The sequence below is a fragment of the Acipenser ruthenus genome, chromosome 47 (genome assembly GCF_902713425.1).
Source record: "Acipenser ruthenus chromosome 47, fAciRut3.2 maternal haplotype, whole genome shotgun sequence".
Classification (NCBI taxonomy): domain Eukaryota; kingdom Metazoa; phylum Chordata; class Actinopteri; order Acipenseriformes; family Acipenseridae; genus Acipenser; species Acipenser ruthenus.
In genome coordinates this window covers 7,990,659-8,016,006 of record NC_081235.1, presented here as the reverse complement: position 1 = coordinate 8,016,006, position 25,348 = coordinate 7,990,659, and the positions used below count along the sequence as shown (strand labels likewise).

Sequence of the window (25,348 nt, the reverse complement as noted above, 5' to 3'; positions counted from 1 at the left end):
ACACAGACAGAAGCGCACATTATGATTAGCACGTAGTGTGAGTTGGCATGTTTGCCTGGCCTTGTATAGATGGAGTATTCGTGTGGGATATCTTGTAGACAGAATGTATTGGCATTGCTTACAATAGGATACTGTCCTACTCTTTTAATACAGTGTGCCAGAATTTGGATCTGTAGTGGGCGAGGGGTTTGTGGTAGGACTGGGAGCGAGGTGTCTGCATTTTTAACCCTTTGTTGCATAACGTCAAGTCAAATCCCTTACTCTACACCGTTCACGAAAAATGTGCAACTGTATTTTTAAAAATAATGATGTAAGCACTCCTGCCTGGAAACATGTGGCTTCTTTAAAATGTAACCTTTTATAATGAGGTTTTCATAAGTGAAGTATTAGTGCAAATAATGACTCCCCTCCCAGTGAGAGAGCCAGTATCTGAACTGGAATTTGAACCCGGGTTCACCTTGCTCTGACTCCTCACCCCTGACTGTTTGTTCATTTCTTTTCTTTTTCCACTCAAGCAGGAAGGAGGGACCCTATCAACTCCCCCCCCCCCTCCCAGCCTGCCCTTGCCTCAGCCCTTCAGGGACAGCGTTGTCACCGGCAGTCACTCTGCCTGTCCTCGCTGGCTGTCCTAGATTTCATACAAAACCTGTCGGGCCAGGTCCTACTTCGTTTGCAAATAAATCGTCAGTCAAGTGTGTTATTAGCCTAGGCTTGAAATGCAGCGGCAGGCAATATTCATAGTGCCTTAATTTTTGCAAATCTAGGCGATTTTTTTTTTTTTAGGCCTGGGAAAATGCATGTATTAAAATTAAACTGCTGTACCAAGAGGGATTCCGACACAGCACAGATATTTTCACAGTATACCAAATCAATATGGAAATAAATTAGATAGATAGATAGATAGATATTATAATGTATTTATTTATTTTATTTTTTTATTAACGTATAGTGTGACACAATCATCAGAAATATCCTTGTATTGCTTGTATGTCATTCTATTTTGCATAGTAATGACATCACAATATTGATTTATATGGTAGTTTTCCCCTACACGTTCCACACTGTGTTTTAAGGGACTCTCCTAACAACAGCACTGTTTGACCCACAATGAATAATTTGGGTTTGGTTTATAATTGCAGTAATGTATTGAGAGGATACATTTCCTTATGCACCAGTTTTTAGCACTCTGTTCTGAACTGTGTGAATAAAGGCTGGGAGTAAAAAGGGAGAGGTCTTTTTTCATATTGGCATTTACACATTATACTGTTTCCTGTTCCGTGCGCTTCACTCTTGCCTGCATTGAAACATTCCAAAACCACTCTACAGAGAGAGCTGACAGGCAAGGGGCCTCCACAGAGTTGGCTTCTTACATTTTCCTTTATTTGTTTTTTAGACATTTCACCTTAAAAAAAAAAAAAAAAAAAAAAAAACACATTACACACACGGTCTAAGAGAACTAATACCCTGAGCGGTTCCTTTTCCGTTGAGATTTCACTTTGATTTTTCCTTTTTTTTTTTTTTTTTTTTTTTTTTGTCTCCTGTCGAGACTCGGCACAGCAGTAGATTAGCAGGCAGCTAGGCCTGGGAAGAGAGGTAGAGCTGTTTCCATAGCGACGGAGCAGGCCCTAGAGACTCCCTCCCTCCCTCCCAGGCTGAGGCCCTTGTTCTGGACCCTGTTTGAACCTGTCCCTGGCACGTTCAAGAAGGGGAGATACTGTACTGAAGGGTGTATGGGGATTGAAGGTGAGGGACTGAGATGGAAGAAGAAAAGAGAGATGGGAGAATATGTATTTATGTAGACAGGGATGGAAATAAGACTCCTATTGCATAGCATTTTCACCCATTCCAGGCTTTACCACCATCTTGATGAGCCACAGTGTATGGCTAACAGGCTGTATGTATTTATTTATTAATTTATGTATGTGTTGATTTTTTTTACAAAGAAACTTTGTAATGGTTCAACCTGACTACAACAGAGGTTACTCATTCCATTTGAGCAAACTGCAGGAGCAAAAGAGGAATAGAGATGGAAAAAATATGAATAAAAGGGAGAGAGAGAGAGAGAGAGAGAGAGAGAGAGAGAGAGAGAGAGAGAGAGAGAGAGAGAGAGGAGAGAGAGAGAGAGAGAGAGGAGAGAGAGAGAGAGAGAGAGAGAGAGAGAGAGAGAGAGAGAGAGAGAGAGAGAGAGAGAGAGAGAGAGAGAGAGAGAGAGGAGAGAGAGAGAGAGAGAGAGAGAGAGAGAGAGCTCTCCTAATCAGCAGTATGATTACAGGAACAGATGGCCAGAGATTCACGATACAAAGGTGTTTTTTTTTTTTTACTGGGGTATAAACTTGTGGAAATGCTGATATCTGCCAAGGCAGATACACAACAGCTGTTTTTATTTGTATTGAATCGCACAATACAAGTTTGATCTACCAGGATCCAGAGAGGCTTCTAAAGCTTCACAGATATCTTTTTATAATGAACTTTTCACTTTCGCTGTGTGCTTGCTTGTGTCAAAAAAATTTTTCCAGGTGGATAATATATATCTATATCTATCTCAGCCTCTAGAAGCATATTCATTTTTCTTTAAGCTCTTGGCATAGTATAGTAGTGAGCTCCCTATTTCGTGAATGAACATCTCTTCGGTCCTAATGGAAAATTACACTCAGTGACAATATCTATTTTGTTCAAGGTTTAATTGGCCGGTGTAATGACTAAAACACAAAGCAAAACAGTGGCATTAAAATAACACAGCATTACTTCCTTTTCCCCACACTCTAATATGCTGCAAAAGCTTTTGAAAGACGTCTATTTTAAACTTGATTGATGACGAGAGGATTTTTTCCCATCTATGAAACTATTTGATGATTTGATGGCTCCTATTTCATGTCATCACCTATTAATTTTCTGTATAATGGGGCCCTTTTCTCCATTACCAGCACATAGTGAGCAAAAACAAGTTATTATTTGCTACAGTTCTTTAAAAAAAAAAAAAAAATCCTTCTCATAGTCGGGTGAAAAATACTTTTTAAAAAATAAAAATGCAAATTTCCCTTATTAGGAGAAAAAAAAGAACACGGGTTCTAATATTGAAATTGCAGTCTCTTTATTCACAGAAAGAGTGTTTGTCGAGTTAAATGATTTATAGATTAAATTGACCCAGTTTTGCTGTTGTATTTACATTCTAGTTATCATATAAATGTAAAAGCTGATCTATTTTTTCTAACCTGTCATTTTTGTATATTTAACATGTTTTGGTCGGGAAAGAAAACAGTGAATTGTTTTATTGTGTGTTTGTAAGTGTTCGTTGGCAACCTCTAATCATGTTGATAGTGTGCAAGAAATCCACTCTCAACTTGATCAGAGGCAGCCACCGAATACTTAGAAACATACAAATAATACACCCGATGATTGTGTTATTATACAGTTATTTTACTGGCTTCAGCGTTGCTAAGAAAAAAGAAAAAAGGCCCAGTTTTTCACTCTGAAATTCTGGTAACCCTGCCAAATGCCCAGCAAAATATTAATTTGTAACTAAAGAAAGAGAAGCTCCACACTGAAGGTTGAGACCTCCTGCTGCCCAGCATGGAGAATGAAGAATTCGTGGACTGTCCAGACCAAACATGAACAGCTGAAAAGAGTTTTAGTTCCCTACCTATCTAGCTATTGTACCACCGTTTTGGCAGCTTTTTAGATAGTCAGTGTTGATCAAATGATCAGTGATGGGATATAATGGTAGAAGCTGCAGACCGCTCTGGACTGATTTGCTGGTCTAACAAGCCTCTCCTGAAACGGCCTCCATTAAATCCAGTCCTTCTCTGAGGAATTGTCTTGTTTTACCCTGGGAGCCGTGAGGCCACAACTCCAGAACGCCCCAGAGTGGTGAATTCATCTTGGTGCTGTCAGAGACAAATTGGACTCAAGTTATGGTTATCGCCCAGGGTCATGGCTCCTGTTCTCTGCTGGATTTAAAATACAGCCCCAGGCTTTGAGTGATTTTCTTAAAGTATTTAGAGGTAGTGCCAAAAAGACAAGCTTAGTGTTTTGTTTTTTTTCTCTCTTTCAAGGAAATAAAGGTCTTTTTTTTTTCCGAAACACACACAGAGGTCTAATTTTCTGTAGCGTAAGGCTAGTAGTTCTTGTAATTTGGACTGGAATTTGTCGATTTGCTGGTTATTTCATGTGGCAGGCCCAATTCATCTCGCGCCAGTGAATGGAATAAAGAAGAGCTGAACAGACAGGAGAATAAGGGTCACTGTTACAAAGAGGGAAGAACAAAGATTGGAACAAAATGTTAGATTTAAACAGACACCACAGCCTAGCAAGATTGATAAAGCAGCATGATACCATATGCATACCAGTGTGCTACTGTATCAATACCACGGCTGCACACTTTCTGTTTTAAATTGATTGCCAATAATTTCCAATTTGCATGCAGCCATGACCACGCAGTCACATCCACTGTGGGACATAATGGACATGTCTGCATACAAATTCAATAAATGATACACCGGAGTTGGTGTTTGGTCATCTGTACATTTTTGTGCATTAATATCTTCTGCTGCAAAAGAAGTTCTGCTTTGAGAAGTTACTGCTTGCACAGCTGCCTTCACTGTGATGTGTACAACACCATTTAGCTTTTTTTTGTTTGTTTTTTAAAAAGTTGGCAGGGTAGTTACTGTGGATCATTTCAATTGAGCTGCAAGTGTTTTAACATAATCCATTGAATGGGAATATGTTAGCAAGCAAGAAATGTATTCTTTTATATTTTAACCCCTTAAGGTATGCAAGGAATTGAGCGGTTGCACAAACGGCTTCTTCTTAAAATACATTTGAGAGTGACTCAAGTATCACGAGGAGGAAACTGACAATTTGGATGACTAGATCCAATCTGTCAGTAATCCTGTTTCGTGCACCTCATTTGTAAAAATAAGAAAGTTAGCATCGTTTTATTTGTGTCCCTTGTACCTTTTAAAGGGTTAAGAGGTGCAGTAATGAAAGCCATGTGATTCCACCTTGTATTCTGATCTCTCCTGTTCGCTCTCCTCGTATCGCAGCTGCCCCCAGGTTCACCAAGGTACCCGTTGACCAGATTGGAGTCTCCGGAGGGGTTGCCTCCTTCGTCTGCCAGGCGACGGGTGAACCCAAGCCACGGGTCACCTGGAACAAGAAAGGGAAGAAAGTCAACTCCCAGCGCATTGAGGTAAATAGATAACAGATATCCATATATACGGATATTTGTATAAATACTGGCTCCTGTGTTGTGCTGCATTGTGCCAATGTTGCATACGTGATGCAGCATAGAGAGACATTTGTAATGTGTACAAGACACTGGTGTCACGGACGTTGCATTGTGTATAATTTTCATCCTTTATATAGTGAGAGAATAAAGACATGGATACGTTTTAACACCTGCTTTTGGTTTTCAGTATTTACCAATGCATTAATTACAGCTTCACTGTCACTACTGTACACATTATAACTTGCCCTCCATTTTTAAGATTGCTCGTAGCTATTAAAAATAGGAAATGAAACTATTTAAGTAGACTCAAGCATGTGTTTGGATCAACATGGAAAAAACAGTCAAAAAACAACAAACCCAGCTGCTCAACGTCATTACAACTGGCTTTCAATTTCAAACAGCAGTAAGTAAGAAAAATCTCCCAGGCCTCTGACATAATGAAAAATAGCTTCAAGTGGTTTTCTGGTACATAAATGATGGATTGTAAGTAAACAGGTGGGTTTAATTGCCTTTTAAAGCAAGCAATTTTATAGGAAAACATTACTTTAAATCTACAGTGCCCATCTGTGCACCTCTGAATTCCATTTCAGTTCATGTAGAATGAGATTTTGTCAGAGAAAAGGCCCAAAAGTAGCCAACCCAATCCTGGATAAACTCAATAAATGTGTGCGGTTTTGCTTTGCAGACGATTGAATTTGATGAAGGGGCTGGGGCTGTTCTTCGGATCCAGCCTTTACGAACGCCCCGGGACGAAAACATTTACGAATGCATCGGAGAGAATTCAGAGGGAGAGGTGACTGTCAGTGCCAAGCTCTCCATCCTCAGAGGTAAGAAACTCCAGGGGCTCTGCTGTTCTCTGGTAAACGCACCAGCTAAAACATGGGTCTACTTAGCTTGAAGTTTTATCTTAGAAACTTCAAGAAGCTCCCACTCAAGAAGCTCCCACTCAAGAAGCTCCCACTCAATGGGTTCAGGATTCCAGTACAGCCTCGTTTTTATGCAAATGAGGCAAAGACCCTGCTCTGATCATTTCTGACCGATTTTCTATCTATTGCCAATTTGACATTCAAAATGTCTGTGACATTAAACTACAGCTTGGGCTAAAGGTTTTGCAGCACCTAAAATTTCAGGATTGAGACCTGATTTGTCGGTTCCCCTGCGCAGGTCATTCAGCATTGAACCGAGGGAACTGCCTTCTGCCTATCTGCTAAAGTCTAACCATAATACCGCTTCCACCTGGGCAGTGTTTCATTCCAGCTTTGGGATTTCTTTCTGGGCACAGTTACACTGCATTGCATTCTGTTAAGTGAGTGTGTTGGGCACAGGTTTTATTTTAACTACATTCTCAAGACATACTGTTGCTGCTGTGAAAATCTAGGAACCTTATACCTTAGGACCATACTATAATGTATATTTATTTTGCAATACTTAATTCAGCAAAGCAGCAAGACTGCTCTGAGAGACTGATTCCAGATTTTTTTGTGCTTAGCTTCACACATTGCATTCTGGTCCCCCCTCCCCCAAATACTGTAAAGCTGTATGGGAGCCCCACAATCTGCCATCTGCCTCGTTAACGCATTTTGGAGTTTTGCTCTTGGCGTTCCGGATGGCACCGTTTTGCCCAGGCGCTGCCATCCCCACTGACTCACTAATGCTTAATACCGTGCCGCCTGTTGCTTTCTGCTGCCTTGGCAATAGCAGCGGCATTGCACTGGCTTTACCACAGATCCGGATGATGTAGCATCTCGGCACTGGCACTCCCATCTGCTGCTCCCCCCGTTAGGCAGGATTTAAGGTCCTGGCTTGCCCTTTTTAGCCTCCACATGTATTGCACATGTTATGCAGTTATATGTTGTGCCTCTGCTTTGCAATAGCTATGCAGCCTCATTAGATATAATATGGGTAATTTATATCATGTACATTTTCTTAACTTGAAATGAGAAAATCTACTTTATTTATGTAACTAGATTCCGTTTCTTGTACAAAGCAAAATAAATAAATAAATAATCCTGTCCAGCAACGCATACAGTAATGTACTGTATATGAAAAATTCTGTCTTGTGAGGCTGGATTTAAAAATAACAGAGAGAGGGGTGGCTAAGCATTGTATCAGGTGGGATACAGAAATTAGCATTACAGGGTTAATATTTAATTCCTCACCTGTTTTAATGTTATGTTACGTGTGCTTTGTGTGATTCTAGGCTTTGATCATCATTTGCCATGCTTACTAACTATTCCAGCAAAAAATGCTTTTAAAGAAACTCATCAAGTCTGATTGTACCAGGCATCCTGCCCACACCCTATTAGTTTTCGGCAAGGAAAAATGCAAAAACCTGGGGAGGCTTGGAACCTTGATCTGCTGAGAGCTGTAACTCTCAGGGCTCTCCCTCCGCATTCCCTTCTGTTATTTCCCACTAACTAGATTCATCTAGCTGAAGATAGCGGCTAGATGAATCTAGTTAGTGGGAAATAACAGAAGCACCGGCTTTTTGTGACTAATGGGTTGGTCACTTCCATTTTTTTCCACTCCTTTTGGAAGTTATATTAACCCTTAAAAGGCCTCACATATGTGTGTGTGTGTGTGTGTGTGTGTGTGTTTCAATTGGCATCATATCTAAAAATGCATGGAAGAGACTTTGTACAGTAAAACTCCAATCAGAGCAACGTGACTGGCATTTTTTTAAGTTAATTTAGAATTACAGTAGAATAAAGGGCACATCCCTTGGGCCACCTTGTTATTAGCAATAATGTGTTTTTAAAGCCAGTGGTGAATGATTGAGATTAACAGGCCGTAACTGATTATTCTTCCTAGTTAATTCCTTAGACCCAAAGGTGCAGTGAAAGGCATTATTCTATATTAAAGCCAGGTAGTTTGGAGAGGCCTCTTGGGGACTCATCCAGGGCCCAGGGCTTCCGATCATGCAGCTGCCGGGGATAGGAGTGCACTCGCCAGCCACATCGCTTCAGTCCCATGAGGACAGAGAAATACTGCATGCATCAACCTCTCCAATAAGTGACAGAGCAAGATCTTCACTCTAGAGGTCCAATAACCAATAACCTACCTGTTTATTGCTGATCCCTGCTCCTGTCAATAAAAGGCTCACAGGGTGGTGGTTAGGGACCATTAAGAGTGCAGTCAGAGTTCAGTTCTGGTTGCTCCTAGCAGTACTTGTATACTAAACCCACATTCACCAGGATCAGCACAAATTCCTGAAAGACGTGGGGTTTACAAGAGTAGTTTTCCTCTTGTCGATACCTGATTCAGAGGTTCCGGAAATAATAAAGCAGAGCTGTTTGGAACATTTTAGTTCTGCCAGTTTTGTAAAACAAACACTTTTGTTTTACAAAAGTTTCAGAGCACTTGTGTGAATTTGAGCAGATAGATTCCAGCAGACATTAATCTGTATTAAAACTGGATGTCTCTCGGCTGTCATCCTGGTGCGGGTAGGAAGGCATGAAGCTGGGAACGAGGCCAGTTGTGCTTCTCATTAAAAGAGGGGGGGGGGGGGGGGGGAAACAAGTGTCAAAGAAAAGTTAGAAAAACAAGATCATTAATATAAAATTAGCTGATCTGCTAGAAAGTCATTACAGTTTTCTTAATGAGCTTGACTGGGTTTTTGGGATTCTAAGCAATGCCCGCCGTGCGTTGGAACTAATGACTTTAGACTGCTAGAGATGTATAGTTATTAGTTATTGGGCAAAATTTCATATGTTTGCAGCAGGGCAACATTTTCTGTAAGGAGCAAGGCAGAGAGAACAGTGAAGCGTTGTAAATTAATTGTTACCCTAGGAAAAACATATGAACCAGCAAAATGACTTTGCATGTGTACCTAAAGCGCACAGGTAGTCTTGTTTGTTACACACAGTTTTATTTCCATGGAGAAAACTTTTCACTGGTCGAAGTAACAGGACAAAAATTGGAAACTTTATGGTTTCAAAATAGTGCCAAATTGCCTATCAGGGATGGAAATAAGACTTGCATAGCAGTGTCACCCATTCTAGGTTTTAGTATGAGCTTGATTAGCACCAGTGCATAGGTAACAAGCTGGGGTGTAAAACCAGGATTGGTTTATGCAACGGGAGTCTTATTTCCATCCCTGTCTCTTATGAATATGATTATGGTTATGATTAATGTTTGTCCCAGGGTCTGGCTTGATGGTTCGATTGTCTTGTTTGCCTCTCTGTCGGTTGAGCTGCCTGACACTTTCTTGCGTGGCTTTTGATTGTGGAGTGTGGATTTATTGCACGGGGGTGGCTAATGGCCCTTTTCTGATTACCTGGAGATGGAATAGGCGACTGAAGTGCAGAGGAATTAGAGTGGAAATAGAGGTCATTCTTCAGGGGTGAAAAAATAGAGAGACTCCATTTTTAATTATCCACATTTAACCTCAAAAACCTTTCAAAACATTCTGTTTGTTTTCTCATCCGGGAGGCAGGGTGTGATTAATGTCGAAATCGAAGTGGAAAATGGTATTTTTATTTGTACCACCATTAAACAGAGTATTGGTCGGACTGGAGATTTTCTCATAAGACAGTTCAGTAAGGGGGTATTGAAATTACTTTAGGGGCAGAATCAGTCAGAAGTAGCTGTGTGTTTTTTTAATCAAATCTTTTTAAACATACCCCGCTGTGCCTCACTGTACATACAGATTCCTGGTAATTGGATAAGCCATTTGTCTTGCATTGTTACGCAATTAACAGAAATAAGCAATTACTGCGCTAAGAACACATTTGGTCATTTTGTAGGTTTTTTTATGGCAACATGCTTAATTTAATGAGGCATTGCAATTGTCAGACGTGCAGTTAGGTGGAGTGAACAACACGAACAATCAAATAGTTATTTAGTCTGACAAACCAGAAGAGTTTTAACATATGGGTAAGTTTCATTAATGCCTATACGTCTAAAGTGCCTGTTTTTTAATGCTCCAGTGTGTCTGCTTGCTTCAGCAATCATCTGATTACTGTACTCCAGTCTCTCTGAAACCACTGGAACTAATGCAAGCTATCAGTCATTTATCAGTGCGAGACTAAGTATAGACGATGGATGCAGAAGGCTTTGGTGTTTGGTTGTTGTTGGGTTATGGACAGACAATGTGAAAAGTAGTTAAGCTATAGAATCTCAAATGCACATCTCCTAGGATACGGTAGATTGAAATAGGCAGATTATGTTTTGCTTTGAAAAAAAGCTAAAATGAATAAATATAGGATCATTTTGATATATATACAGTATACATAACGGCTTGAACATAAACAGTGAGTCTGCTGTGTTCCATAATGGCAGTCCCTGCAGGCAGGGTTTCCACACTTCAATGGTTGAGATTAGCGGGCCGAGGAGTGGAGAGACTGGGGGTGTAAATATCTCCCATTGACTGCACATGGGCCCAGCCCCTGCACTCCGTCATCTCTCAGCTCACAGGGATGCCCTCAGAAACAATGCGATAGCATCAGGAGCTCTGAAAAATGAGTTCTGGGTGTGCTGTTGAGCGTTTTGATATCAATTGAGATAACAACTGCAGGGCACGGGAATGAAACAGAAGAAAAACAGCGAAGATGTTATTGGTTGTATTACTAATACTTTGCTGTGTTAGCAGTGCTCAAAGTAGTCAAAGCATTATAAAGCAGTAATAAGTAGCATTTATTACCAGAGGTTGTCTAACAGTTCAGCAGATTAGTCAACTAGCAGTGCTTTAGGTAGCATTACTGCTAATACCACTGGGGACTACATTACCTGTTTTATTTGTTGTATTGGTATCAGAATTAGTGCATTAGATATTTTTTGTGTTATATAATATGCAAAGCTGGAGGTTATCCACAGTTACATGTCAAAGAATAAATACATTTTAAATATGAATAAGACTATAGGCAATAATGTTTGAATTTGTGAATGTTGAAAGAGGTTGTGCCTTTAGGAGTAAGATAGAACGCCTGCTTCCCATAGCGACAACACAGTATGAGGGATAAGTGCAAACCTGAGCTGTGTGATCAAAGAGAAACTTGTGCTGCCTCATCTGTGCCTGGCCTCCTCTAAAGGGGTACCTTGACATATTGTCGATATAAACCTCCAGCTTTGCTTTATCTTGAGCTTCTGTAACCCACACCAGCGCGATTTCCATAAGAGCCTTTCTTGGCTTTCGAGGGACACCAGAAACAATTCCCATTGGTCAATTGCATTATGCATTATACGAGTGTTCAGCTGGCACAGTTCCCAGGCAGTTTTATCTTCAAGAGAAATTGTAACTAAATACAAGGTAATCCAATTCCTTAGTGTCCAAAGTACATATCCAATCAGGCAATGGTACTACCTGTTATCATGGGTCGTTGTTTTGTAACTGTATCTGAAACACTGAAGTGTTTCTAAATATTGTGCTCCATTAAGCAACTCAAGCACTCCACCTTCCACCACTGAGCCTCTCCATCCCACTACCTCCCACGCTGCAGCCCAGCACGCTAACCACTGAGCTACTCCATCCCACTACCTTCCACGCTGCAGCCCAGCACGCTAACCACTGAGCTACTCCATCCCACTACCTTCCACACTGCAGCCCAGCATGCTAACCACTGAGCTACTCCATCCCACTACCTTCCACACTGCAGCCCAGCACGCTAACCACTGAGCTACTCCATCCCACTACCTTCCACGCTGCAGCCCAGTGCGCTAACCACTGAGCTACTCCATCCCACTACCTTCCACACTGCAGCCCAGCACGCTAACCACTGAGCTACTCCATCCCACTACCTTCCACGCTGCAGCCCAGCACGATAACCACTGAGCTACTCCATCCCACTACCTTCCACGCTGCAGCCCTGCGCGCTAACCACTGAGCTACTCCATCCCACTACCTTCCACGCTGCAGCCCAGCGCGCTAACCACTGAGCTACTCCATCCCACTACCTTCCACGCTGCAGCCCAGCACGCTAACCACTGAGCTACTCCATCCCACTACCTTCCACACTGCAGCCCAGCACGCTAACCACTGAGCTACTCCATCCCACTACCTTCCACACTGCAGCCCAGCACACTAACCACTGAGCTACTCCATCCCACTACCTTCCACAAGAATGTACAGAAAACTGTAACACAAAGGCACATTGATCTAATTTAATTACTGATTGACTAGTGTTTTGTGTCTTGATGAGCTTCAGATACCTATGGAATCACGAGATCCCCCTGACACAAGAAGAAACAAATACTCACACACACTGTGCTACGCCTTAAAACATTTATCTAAGTGACTTTCAGTGTGACCGTACACATCTTTAGAATGGGTGTTTGACGCAGGGGGCTGTGCAGATTCAGTGGTGGAGATCAGGGGGCTGAGAGCCAGTACCTCTTGTTCAAGGTTATTGCAGCAGGGGTGCTGTCAAGGCATGCTTTGCTGTGCTCTGCTACAGTCTGCTCTGGCTTTAATGTCGATTATTCTAATTGAGCTGCTTCAGGCTCAGCAGAATAAATGAAATTGACCATCCCTGGAGCAGAAACAGCTGGGGGCAGCAGATTTCTTAAATGTCTGTTTATTTAAAGGGTATGGGAATCAGGGTTTTTTTTTTTTTTTTTTTTCCTCTCTTGATCTCTCTTTGGTAATATTAATGCTTAGTGCTTAAAACCCTCCCTGGCTACTCTGAGTAGTAATCAGTTAACCTGATTAAAGCTCAGACTAAATTAAATAATGTTTGATAGCAGAAGGAAGGGGGGGGGGGGGGTTTGAATCTGATTTCCACTCAACAGCACTGTACACAAAGCGCTACCTTAAAAACAGTTATAGATAAATAATAAAAATCCTTTGCAATCTTTTTTTTGTTTTTTCTACAAATGATTTATTTGGGAGGCTGTGTGGCCTAACAGTTAGAGCTGGGGGACTAGGAGGCAGCGTGGCCTAATGGTTAGAACACTGAAGAATGGGGCTTCCGGGAATATTTGGAAAACAGAATTATTATTAAAAAATCATCTTACCAGTTTATATTAGTCCCTGAGTGGCTGCATGCCACACTTTGAATTGTGGGCTTAATGACCCAAGCTAGAAATCGTGGGAGATGCATGCTAGTTTCCCTTGTAGGCATTTCTGCTTGTACACCATGTTTTACATGAATGTTTATGTCAAGGAGAAGGAACAAATAGCGGGTTGTGTGTGTGCTGTAGCTGCTGTGTGGAAGGTAGATTATAATGCAAATGTAGTGTTTTTTCTTTGTGCCGTAGCTAAAGAATGATGAGACTGGGCAGCCAGGACTGCACTGATTCGACATCTGCTTAATTGTTTCAGTTAGGCAGGAGGGATACTATGATAACTGCCTCCAAATTCCTTCAGGGAAGTTGGGGAAGGAAATCTTCAGTGAAGCCTGTTCTCCAGAATGGCCCATAGCTTTTTTTTTTGTTTTTTTTTGCAATGCTATACATGCCTACCACTAACCCTGTGGCATATTTGCTGTTTCAGGCAACCAAACCTGCTGTCTCAGGCCTACAAAGGAGCAGTCAATGGGACAATCCAGTTCACATTAAAAGTGTGTGCTACAGGTGGCAGTTGTTTCTAATTTTTTGTCCAGCCCCTGGTACGCGGTGCTCATGTCACCAGGGGCAGAAGCCACCGCGTCCAATCAGATTAAAAGGTTTGCATCTGTCCGTTGTATAATACAGCGAATACAATGGTAATTCATGGTAATTAATGTGGCAATTATTCTGCCTTCAAAAAAACGGTGTTACTAAGCACAGTGTGCCGTTGCAAAAATACAGCTGTCCATCTCCAAGTAAAGGCCGCATTGCAGTGATGATGATGATGATAATAATCATAATAAGTCCATTATTATTGCAGCTTAACCGTACTTCAGCCGTGGCAGTTTGCAAAGAGGGTCAGCTTACAGAAAAGCCCCACATGCCAGGCTTTCAGAGCACTCCCAAGCAGCTGCTAATTGCATTCCACTGAGGAATAAAAAATCAAACCATTAACAAAACGGGGAGACCTGCAACACGAGTCAGGAAAGTGGGCTTTTCAGCCCTCCGCGTCGCTCATTTCAGCTCTGCAGCACAGAACTGTAATCTAGGCGTAATTAATGTTCATTCACAGTCAAAGTGATGTATCTCTCCACGCTAGGTTTAAAAAAAAAATTATAAAAAAAAACAGATCCCTATTCACTAATAAAGCTATCTCACTGTACCAGAACTGTAGGGTTAAGTGTTTGGCATTGCTAGTGAGTTGAGTGGTGATAATAAGTCCCATTGCATAGCATTTTGATCCATTCCTGGTATAGACACAACTGAGCTTGTTATCTGTACAGCATGGCTAAACAAGCTCATGGTAAAACCTGGAATGGGTGGCACTGCTATGCAATAGGAGTTTTATTTCCATCCCTGGAGTTTTATTTTTGTATTTACCCCTCCAACTCCCTTGTCTTGAATGAGGTTTTACCAGACACTTTGATTCAAGTTGCCAGTGGCCTCTCTAAAAAATAAATATAGTAAACTCTGATGCCCAATGAAGGTCACAGTTTTTATTTTATAAGCTAGTGTAGACCGAATCGATCCATTTTTCTTTAGAATTGGTGTGACAGGAATTTAATATTTCTTCAAAAAAAAACAGACGTCTATTTTTGAGAGACGAGGAGGATTTGTTTATCCGTTAATGGTGTTGTTGGTAACTTGTTCTTGACAGCATGGTTTTGATTAAGGCAGTCAGTCCACACAGACGTACAAAGATATAATTTTTGTTGTTCCTCGCGGGTCATAATTATAGAGGAGACAGCAGCTAGGGTTTCATTACCGAAAGGTCAGAGGAAAAAACAATAACAAAAACGAACACTAAACTGGCGGCTTGCAGAATCGTGGGCCTGTAATTAGAGGTGCTACCTTTTAAAACTACAGTTTCGCAAATAGAAGTTTACTTACACAATGGCCTTGCATTGTTTTGACTAATATCATACATTCCTTGGCTTTGGCATGCTTCCACTAGACTTTACTACATACTCAACCACGTCCCAGAGTAAGCTTTTATAAGAAAAGCATTGCTTTCCCGTTCACATTTTAGTGCTTTAGGGACCCTGCGCTGTGTTGAATGCAGTCTACCTGCTCTAAATAAGACCTTTCCTGTACTACTGGTCGCCAGTTCATTTTCAGTCTGTCCGAGCTGCTAACTACTTCCTCCTCGGGTTACACAATTCAAACTCAGTCCGTTTTGAGCAATACAGATTCAGCATGCTTGTGTGGAGCATGGAACAAATACGGAACTGCTAACGACAATACAATCCCGGTTCAGGACGTTGAGCGAGAACGTTGTAAGCGAAGGTACCTTTATCAGGTGACCAAGACAACAGGTCACCAATACCTCTCTGGTTTTAGATGCACAGAGATATCTTTTAAATACTAGTAAGTTACATCAGCATGCATGACAGGGGTGGGGGGGTTTGTAGAATCCAGCCTTTTGGTGAACTACCTGTCTATAGCAACTCCTTGGGGGGTGCACTTGTTTCATATACAGCCAGATTTATATCATGTATATTCAGAGTCCATAAGCAAGTTTCACCAGATAGATCTCCACCTGGATTCAAAGCCCACCTGTTGATTAAGACCTCCTTTAGATTTGTCTCCCGAGTGGCGGGTACACAAGCAGGTTAGGATTGTGTTGGTTTTCTACAGTAGTAATTGCACTCCTCTCTCCTGCTGTTCTTTCTTTTTCTCCGCGGCTCCCAGCCAGTTCACGAGGCTCGGCTCTTGAGATCAATCTGATCAGCTCTGCAATCCAGTTGCTTTAATTAAACTCAACCTCACAATGCAGCACGAGATTAGCATTTTTGTTTAATTAGAAAAGGGAAAAAAAACAAAAAAACACAGCAGCAAATGTATTGTCCTTCTGACAACACGCACACACACTTTTTCCAGCCTGCTTGCTTGCATTGAAGTATACTGGAAAGCAAAGTGCCTTATACTTGTGGGAACAAAATAGTTCAAAATGCCCCCCTCCACACACACACACACACACACACACACACACACACACACACACACACCATTTCAACCAGTATTAACAAGCTTGCTCTCAGAGGGTTGATTGGTTCATCAAATTAATGAACTTCTGGCCGCCACCCAGGTCAAAATTCTTTAGTTTGGCCTCAAATACAAGCTGTTGTCAGTTATGAAGTCATCAGCAGCCAATGGGAGTGCTCGGAACAAATAATTTGATTACAGATTGAAAATAATGAATCTGATTATGTGTGAGAGCATGGGGTCCTCTGACCCAGAAAGTGTTGGAGAGAAATGGATTGGGTTGGCTATTGCAGGGTACGCTTTCCTAAGAATGTGAGTGTAATTAACAAGGACAGGTACTGTAAATACAGTATCAGGACCAGCATACTGTTTCAATTCACCACTTCCACCGTGTCTAATGATCAGATCTGTGGAATGCACTGTATATACACATTGTGTGACTCATTAAGTGTTAGCCTGCTGCTTCTGGATTCGTACTGTGTGTTTTTTTGCATGTCTTGCTGCAACCAGAATGGTCTGTATTTAGTCCTATACTAATAAAACCACTGTATTGTTTTTTGCAACTTTCTTACCTGGTCTAGCTAACGAATATTTTGCTTCTAATAACTTGCGAACCAAATATATCATATATAAAATGCATAAAAAAGGGACTTATAAAATGATTTTCGCAACTTGCTCACCAGATATAACGTATAGCAAGTTACTAAAATCATGAAGCCCCTTTTTATGCGTTTTTTTTATAGTTTTTCGGTAGTATTTTATCAGCGTTTAGTTGTTCGGTTGTAAACTGCTAAAACAAAGCTGTATTAGAATAACGTAATATTCATAATTCACATGAAGGTCTAGAGGGATCTGTGTGTTCTGCTTTCCGCAGCACTGAAAAGGTTAAGGAACGAGCCCAGATCAAGGAAACTGTACATAATGGTTTTGGATCTGCCATCGCATTCATCTCCGCGAATGAGGAAAAGACATATTAACTCCCCAGAGTCAAAGTCTTGAGTGAGTTATGGAGATATTGCCTCCCAAGTGGAGATAAATGTGAAACCACACACAGATCCATTATGTATTCTGTATACAGCACGGCACACAGCACGACATGGTTGTCCAGTGTTAATTTGACTTTTCTTTCAAGTAACGCAGTAGTATTGCTGCATTGTGGGTGAATTTCCTATAGATAGACATGTAACCTCTAACAATGATTGAAACTTTTAATACTGTTGGATAGGTCTGGATTTTGCTATGATAACTCAATATACAGGGCTCTTTTTGGCAGCGGGTGTAAGGACACATTTCCTGAATGAAGTAAAACCATTTTAGTACATTTACTAGGAAACAACTTTGTTTGCAGCTTGGAGAAGGGTTTTTTTAAACCAGTTTTATTCCTTTCATAAAACAGCCCTTTGCAAAGCCGACTGTCACAAAAGTTGGTAGGTCGGGTTCAGATCAGGATCACAAAAGCTTGGCCAGTATGTTTGGCATGTGCCAGTCAGAACTGATTCAGAGCTGAACTCCAATCAAACATCAGCCATTTACTGTACATGCATGGAAACGTTTAGCATGTAATATAGAATGATCATTCTGAATACCTCTGGGATGTTTGTGTGCAGTTATGTTCTAAGTCTATGAATCTCTCCCATGAAACGGAGAGCCCCTTCCTGACTCTGTCCCTGTCCCCCTCCTCTTCTCTCTCTGCAGAAGACCAGTTACCCTCAGGGTTTCCCAACATCGACATGGGCCCCCAGCTGAAGGTGGTGGAGCGAACTCGCACCGCCACCATGCTTTGCGCAGCCAGCGGCAACCCAGACCCAGAAATCACCTGGTTCAAGGACTTCCTGCCCATTGACCCCAACATGAGTAACGGGCGAATCAAGCAGCTCCGATCAGGTAAGGTTGAAAGGAAGAGCCCTCCAGCTCTTTTTTTTTTCTCCCCAGGTATTTTTTCCATGCAGCTGCTTAAGAAAGCAGTGTTTTTGGGACCACAACTCGTCTTTCTTGTCGTTATATCTAATGCTGTTTCTTTTGAGCGTAAAGCTGTTGTGAGACCTCTTTAATCCTGTAGGGGCTGCTGTTTCCTCTCAGGCGATTTATGCAATAGCCCCACACGCTGTTTCAAAAAGGAAAGAGTGTATCGGTTTGAGGGGGGGGAGGATGTATCAGAGTCTATTTTTATCAGGCAGTCACTGTGCTATTTTGGGGTTTCAAAGCAGTAGATCAGGCACAAAAGGTTTTGTTACTCTTCATTGATTGTAACGATATTGAAAGAGCCAGGGCCTAATTAATTCTCTAATTAATTACAAGCAAAGAGTCTGGAAGCACTTCAGGGGTTAATATATATTGATTAGCGATTTGAGATTAGTTCCAGCAACGGAAATACTATGGATCTGTTTTAGAAGTTTTAGATGGAAACCTTGACACCGTGTTTCTCAGTCCAGCTATTTTTTCTTTTTGTTTGTTTTACAATAAAACAGCCTCTGTAGCCATACTGATGGCTGTAGTATACACACTTCTAATGTCGCTGCAATCGTTTTATAGTTTAGTTCTCTTAATGATATCTTTCTGGTGAGGTTGACCCTTGTCTTGGTTTGTCTTGTGAATTGGAAAGAAAGGGACACATTTTAATGAGTATGCTCATTAACTGAATGTGCCCTTATCCTGGCTGTATTATATAACTGGCCTTAAGATGAGCTAATCCGGCTTTTCCACACTGAAGTGAAAGGCTAAATTCTCTAGTGCATGCCCTGGTTAACAACAATATTCTGGCATGAATTCGGGGACATCATTTATATTAGGCATTAACTTTATTATTCTTTAAAAAAAAACAACAAAAAAAACGGAGATATTTACTGTACTCACACCATTGACTTAGTGGGTTACATTTTATTTTTAAATATATTTACCAGCACTTTATATCTGTGATTTAATTTCTATGGGATGTGCGCAGCCGTTTTTACATTGTTTTTATATCGTTTTTATATCGCTACTTCCTTTTGCAGTCCTGTTAATTGCTGTACAGTAATTGTGTCTTCATGAAAATGCATTTGATGGATTTATTTATATGATGAAGTTCTGTCAGTAGCCAGCTCTGACAGCCCAGAGCATTCCTTTACGATATCCACACATTCAAGTGTAAGCGACCTTGTTTCCTGGTATACCTGAATGTACACGAGAGGGTTGGGAAAAAAGGATATTGTAACAAATAAAATCCCTGCTAACAGCACCGGGTCCGAGTTTTACTACAGAACCTCATCATACAGCATACATCCACCGTACGCTGTTTTATTTGTAAGCTGTGCCACACCAGTAAGGCAGACTGCAAACAGAAGTGACAGTAAGTGAGCCCTTTTATACTGTGTGTCAATAAACAAACAAACTCAAAGTTCTGCAATGCTGTACCATGTGAGCCTGTATTTCAGAAGGAGCCCGTTGAGGTCCTCTGTTGCTCTAGACAAGCCCCTCCATCGCTGTGACCAGTATACCACTGAGGGACTTCTGTCCTGGTGTCTGTCCTTCTGTCTGTGTGTCTTCTCTCTTCTCCGACCTGTCATTTTGTTTCCATCTCAGAATGAATTTTTTGTTGTTTGCTGTTTAGATTTTTACAACCCAGAACAGTTGAAAATCCTTCCCACATTTAAAACAATACCCTTTGCATGTGTATGTCTTGACTAACGTAGTACTGAATACTGAATTTTATTGTTTGGAAATATTTTAACCTTCAGGTGTTTTTGATAGGCATAATTAACATTACAGAAAGTCTAATAACATTAATAACCCTAGTAATAATATTCTAATATTGATAACATTTATGCAAAGGGGCTGGACCAATGTATATGTGATTCAAATGTAATTGTAATTGTTAATTAATAATAATAATAATAATAATAATAATATATATATATATATATATATATATATATATATAAATATATATATATATATATATATATATATATATATATATATATATATATATATATATATATATATATATAAATGCTGTCTTAAAATTATAATACCATTAACAGTACATTTTATATATATATTTAAAAAAAATCTCCAGCCCCCTTTAAATGATATTAAAAAAACAAATAAACAATTTTAAAAGCCTTAACTCTTCTACTCTCTTAAAATGTAATCTTTTGTTTTTCCTTTTTTTTTGTATTTTCTTTTATTTTCAGAGGCCTTTGGTAAGTGTACCAACCAAACAGCCCAAAGTTCTGCTCTCTCCTCTAAAACTGATCTCATGTTAACTGCTTCTAAAATGCATGCCTCGCCTTTCTCTCACTAACTTCTGAGTCAGCCTGCCGCTTTAACCTTCCCCAAAACTAATAAGAAAAAAGAAAAAAAAAACACAACGATAATAACAATGGTGTTCTGCAGCCCTCTCTGCTACCTAGCAACCATTTTCCATAGAATTCCCCAAACAAGACACACATTCCGCAGTCTGAAGACCTTCGTTTCAAACCTGGTAAAACAATGGAGTTCTGAGTCTGGCTTGTTTTTATTTTGTACGCAGTTTGTCTTGAATTCACAGCCTGTGAAAGGCAGTCGGTGGGTTTGGAGCACCAGAAACTAGAAAACAAAAGTGTTTAGGCCAGAACTGACACATTCAGGAGCACAAATACAAAATGAAAGCTTGTTTTTCAGCAATTGATGTCAATGTCCGAAGCTTTCAGCATGCAGAAGATATGAGGATTGATGCCTTTACAAGCACAAATGAATCAATCCACAACAAGAAAAAAAAAAATCCCATTGCAGCCCCCCTCTCTTGCATCACTCATTTTCATTACGTCCCATCGAGATCTTTAGGGGCTTCAGTGTGAGTGGTGGACCCACACACGCATGTCACCCCAGCACTCATTGCTTTCCCCTCTGAAGAGTATGGGGGATCTGAGGGGTTGAATACAGTTCAGCTCACATGCCTGTCCTGTCCCTGACCTCTCCACAAGGCACACCCCCCCTCTACCGAAACTGAAAGCCAAATGTTGTTTTAAAAAATATTTGAGTTTCCAAATCCAGCTTGGTGCCTCAATGCACAAAAAAAAACACACGGCCACAGTGTCTCTCTCCCATAACCCGAAACTCCTGGAAATTGTAGCGATAAATTTGGAACCCCAACATTATGCATTTGTTAGATTTTCTCTTTTTATACTGCGTCTGACTAGAAATGTGACTCTTACAAAAATGCACTGTAATAATATAGAGCTATTTTGGGAACAGTAATGTCCCAGTCATAGGGCAGCGTACCCGCATAGTACTTCCATTGTAGGTCATTTCGCAGGATGTTGCACTGAATTACACTGTATGTTTATTGTTTATTATGTGTATATAGCGCCTTTCATAGTGGACCATCACCACAAAGCGCTTTACAGAGGTACGCTGTGAACTGTGCATTATATGAAGAGTCACTTACAATAGCACATACAAGAGTTGCTTAAAACATATAGAGAGAGCTAACATTTCAACCTGTTAAACAAGCAGTAGTATTTAGAGAGCCATATCACACATATTATTTTACATGAACCACCCCAGGCCCATAAAATCCTGATTTAATGTAGTCTGACAACATTGACTACATTTCCCTTTAAAACAAGACTCAAAACAATGTGATGCATACAGTGTGGCTGAATTTGATGAATATTTTATGACTGTTAGATTCAGAGCACCGCAAAGCCTGAGGGGACGACAGAGACCAGTCCGGGGTTGCTGAAATGTGCCCGGACTAATTATTGTCACAATCGTTTAAGTCACTTCTCCCGAGCAAGCCCGACCGCAGCGCAGTCATTCTGAAAGGTGATGAGACCAGTTTCATGCCCAACTACACCTGGCTTCCCCTGCGTGTGGAGGTGGCATTGAGTGACACGCTGCGGTCCAAACTGAGGTGTAACTGCTGAGCCACTTCCTGTACCTTCCACACTGCAGGAAACCCTGCCAGGCTACTCCAACCCATTACTATCGACACTGCATCCCAGCAATCTCACCACTGAGCCACTCCAACCCACTACCTTTCCTGCATCTTTAACTGCTGAGCTACCATAATTAAACCAATTGCCTTTCACAGAGCTGTTTCTAACTGCAAACTGTTTATAATTGTGTTTGTTCAGTTAATTCTCTGGGTCACTTTCCTGGTCAGATGTGAAACTCCTAAATGTCTGCGAGAAGTTGGCAGGTTTAGACTAGAGGACAAAAAAGGAACAAAATTGAAAAGCCGAATTAAAAAGTAAAAAACACACACACACTGTGTTTCTGTACAAAGTGAGTGTCTGACACCCACAGGTATTCTGGGCAGGCTAAGTATCTCAAGCTTCATTAGTAATAATCATTAACTATGAAGTTAATGTAGCAAATGCAGCCTTAAAACAATTGCCCTTCGCTCTCAACTCTGAGGATCTTCGTGAGAGTGGATTACAAGCCCACACACACACACACACACACACACAAACACACACACACACACACACACACACACACACACACAGAGTACACCTGACAGCATGTCTGCACACCACAGGGGAATGGCTCAGGCCACGTATCACAAAGACGACGCAAGTAGGTTTATCACCTCAGTGAGCCAAGCAGCTACTGAGACATAAAGGTCAACCTGATCTTGAAATTGAAAATGTAATCCAGCCTCCAGATGGGCGCAGCTCAGGACAGATTGGCATCCCTTTGTAGTGGTGCCCAGTATCATGTGCTGGTATGGTGGGAAAGATAAAAGGCTTCACCTGCTCAGGGGGTTCATATTGAGGGCTGGCTCCATCTGTCTAAACCTGCCATCGATTGCATATTGTGACCCTGCTCCTTCCACGTCTCACAATGGGGTTTAAAGCACAGTAATCACTGTGTGACCCTTTAATCCTCCAGGTTTACTGTAGGCTAACCCCAGTGCAAAATGGCATAAAGATTGACCCCATGTGATACAGTGTTAGCTGTTTAAATAGTGTTCAGATTTCTTAGCAGTGTTTTAGTCTCCCACTTGCATCTTCCTTCTTAATAAACCACACACCCCTTTCCCCACGCTAATAACCATTACTAGTAGGTTTAATCCTCCGAGCTAACCAACCTGCTTCATTAACCTTTAATCAGTACCTAACCTAACCTTAACTAGTTCCCCCACCTTTAACTAGAACCTAACTGTAAAACTACCACCTAAACTAAACTACTGTTGCCTTAAAACCCTAACCAAGTAACTGTCCCAGTCCCTTTTGTTGAATTAATTTAAAGGTTAAACTTCAATGTTTTGCCCCGTTCCTGAATCTGTTTCCTCCTTAGACAGCAGTGAGAGATTTTTTAATATGTGCAGAAAAAAACAGGCCTTTTATTTGACTTTCACAAGCCACACACCTGAGAGATTCATCTTTTAAAAGAAAAAAAAAAGAAAAAAAAAAGTTTTCTGTAATATTCCAGTAGGTTTTTCCTATGGTCTTTTCTAAATTGAAGATTTCAAGTAATTGAAAGATTATTCAGTCTTCCTATTGAAATTGAAACTACTTTTTCAGCAAGGTTGAGTTTCTGTGGTAGTGTCTGTGGGCTGCTGAATTGTAGATCACCAGATTGGATGATAACAGCCAGGTCATGTCAGTTGGTTTCTGTGAAAGCCAATTGAGGCTCTGCACTTCATAGAATTAACATGTGTGCAAAGGCAGGTTTCCAGAGCTGGGCAAAGCATTTTCCAAACTGTATGATTAGTCTCTACTTGCTGGTTGAAAAAGGACCCTCTGCTAAAGCGGAAGGATCAAGTCAACACTTTCAGAATTAAGTCGGATTTTCTTCCCATATGCCCTTTATCTAAAAAGAGAAGAAAGAATATTGCCCACATTTGTAATGCAGGGTTTGTTTTCCAGATATGAAAAAAACATACAAATACATTACTGAATGTATTATTTAGTATTGTTCTTGCACTGCAGAGACAAACTCGTAAGTAATGTTTGAGTAAGGCAGCATGAGTCTGTTGGGATTAAACGGTAAATAAATTTGACAATTTCACTGCGATAGAACAAGAGAGTCTTTGTGAAGCTGTATAAGAAGTAACTGGGTTGTATATATGCAATAAACTGCTTGCTATCTGCTATGACTGTTTAAGTACATAACTTGACAGTATGATGTAGTACATGGTTTTATTTTCATAGCAGTTAGCTGCATTTAATATGTTAATTTACCGCACAGTGGGGCTGTAAATGTTTATACAAATATTTTTTTTTATAGCATACTGTTGTTGTTTAATGTAGTACCAATGAATCAGATTGACAAAAAAAAAACCAGGAAAATAGTTAATTAATAATTATTCAGATATTGTGGCTCGATTCATTTATACAGGAATGCTTATACACAATATCTATACCCAGGTTTAAAAGGGAAGCCCTACTGTAGGCGATGCTAGCCAAGTGTGACGACTGAAACAGAAAACAATCCATGCAACGATTATAAACAAGAATAACGATAAATTAGTTTAGATAATTGCAATATTTCAGACCGGTACCTAGTTGTTCTTGCACACACACACACACTCACACACAAACATTTTAAAAGGTCTGCTTAACACATCCTCCAAACGCCTTGCTTTAGCTGTTAAACCATCTTCGCCAATCTTATATACAACACAGAAGAGTCAGTCTAGATGGTTGTATAGATAAGAACGTGCTTAGCTCTCAGATCGGTGTTTGTCTGATCCAGGGTCCTTTGGAAAACCAGCAGTATGAGCTTAAAAAATAAAATAATAATAATACTAATAATAATTCAACTTTTTTTTGGTTCTATCTGTGTTCTCTCCTGCAGAAGGTACCCCAATACGAGGTAAGATTAAAAATAAAAGAAAAGAAAACTAACCACAATTTTTAATAGAAAAATAATAATTTCTATTCACTTTTTTTTTTTTTTTTTAATTATTGTTATTTAATTGTTTTGTGTGTCAAAGACTATTTCTCCTGTGTTGTGTTTCTGTTTTTCTGTGTCTTGTGTTTCAGTGTTGGTTATTTTCAATTCATCGATTTTGGATAAGCAGGTTATCCAGGAATGAAAATAGGGGGGTATCTGCTGGAAATGGGGATCTTAAAAGGTTTTGGTAAGCCTAGTGCATTGAGGTGAACTGCACCGCAGCCCCACAGTCAAGCTCTCAGTACAGAATGCTGCGCCTGCCTTTGGCATTGCTTAGCCAAT

The 25,348-nt window shown here is 40.6% G+C and overlaps 1 protein-coding gene across 8 annotated transcripts in view; it reads left to right on the top strand.

Annotated features, from left to right (window-relative positions):
* Positions 1-25,348, top strand: part of LOC117966307 (receptor-type tyrosine-protein phosphatase S-like) — a 149,764-nt gene that overhangs the window by 54,865 nt on the left and 69,551 nt on the right. For all 8 annotated transcript variants that reach the window (XM_059014111.1, XM_059014112.1, XM_059014108.1 and 5 more), the window contains 3 exons: positions 5,043-5,188; positions 5,913-6,054; positions 17,891-18,079. In XM_059014111.1, the coding sequence (XP_058870094.1) occupies positions 5,043-5,188; positions 5,913-6,054; positions 17,891-18,079 (477 nt within the window). The remainder of the gene's footprint in view (positions 1-5,042; positions 5,189-5,912; positions 6,055-17,890; positions 18,080-25,348) is intronic.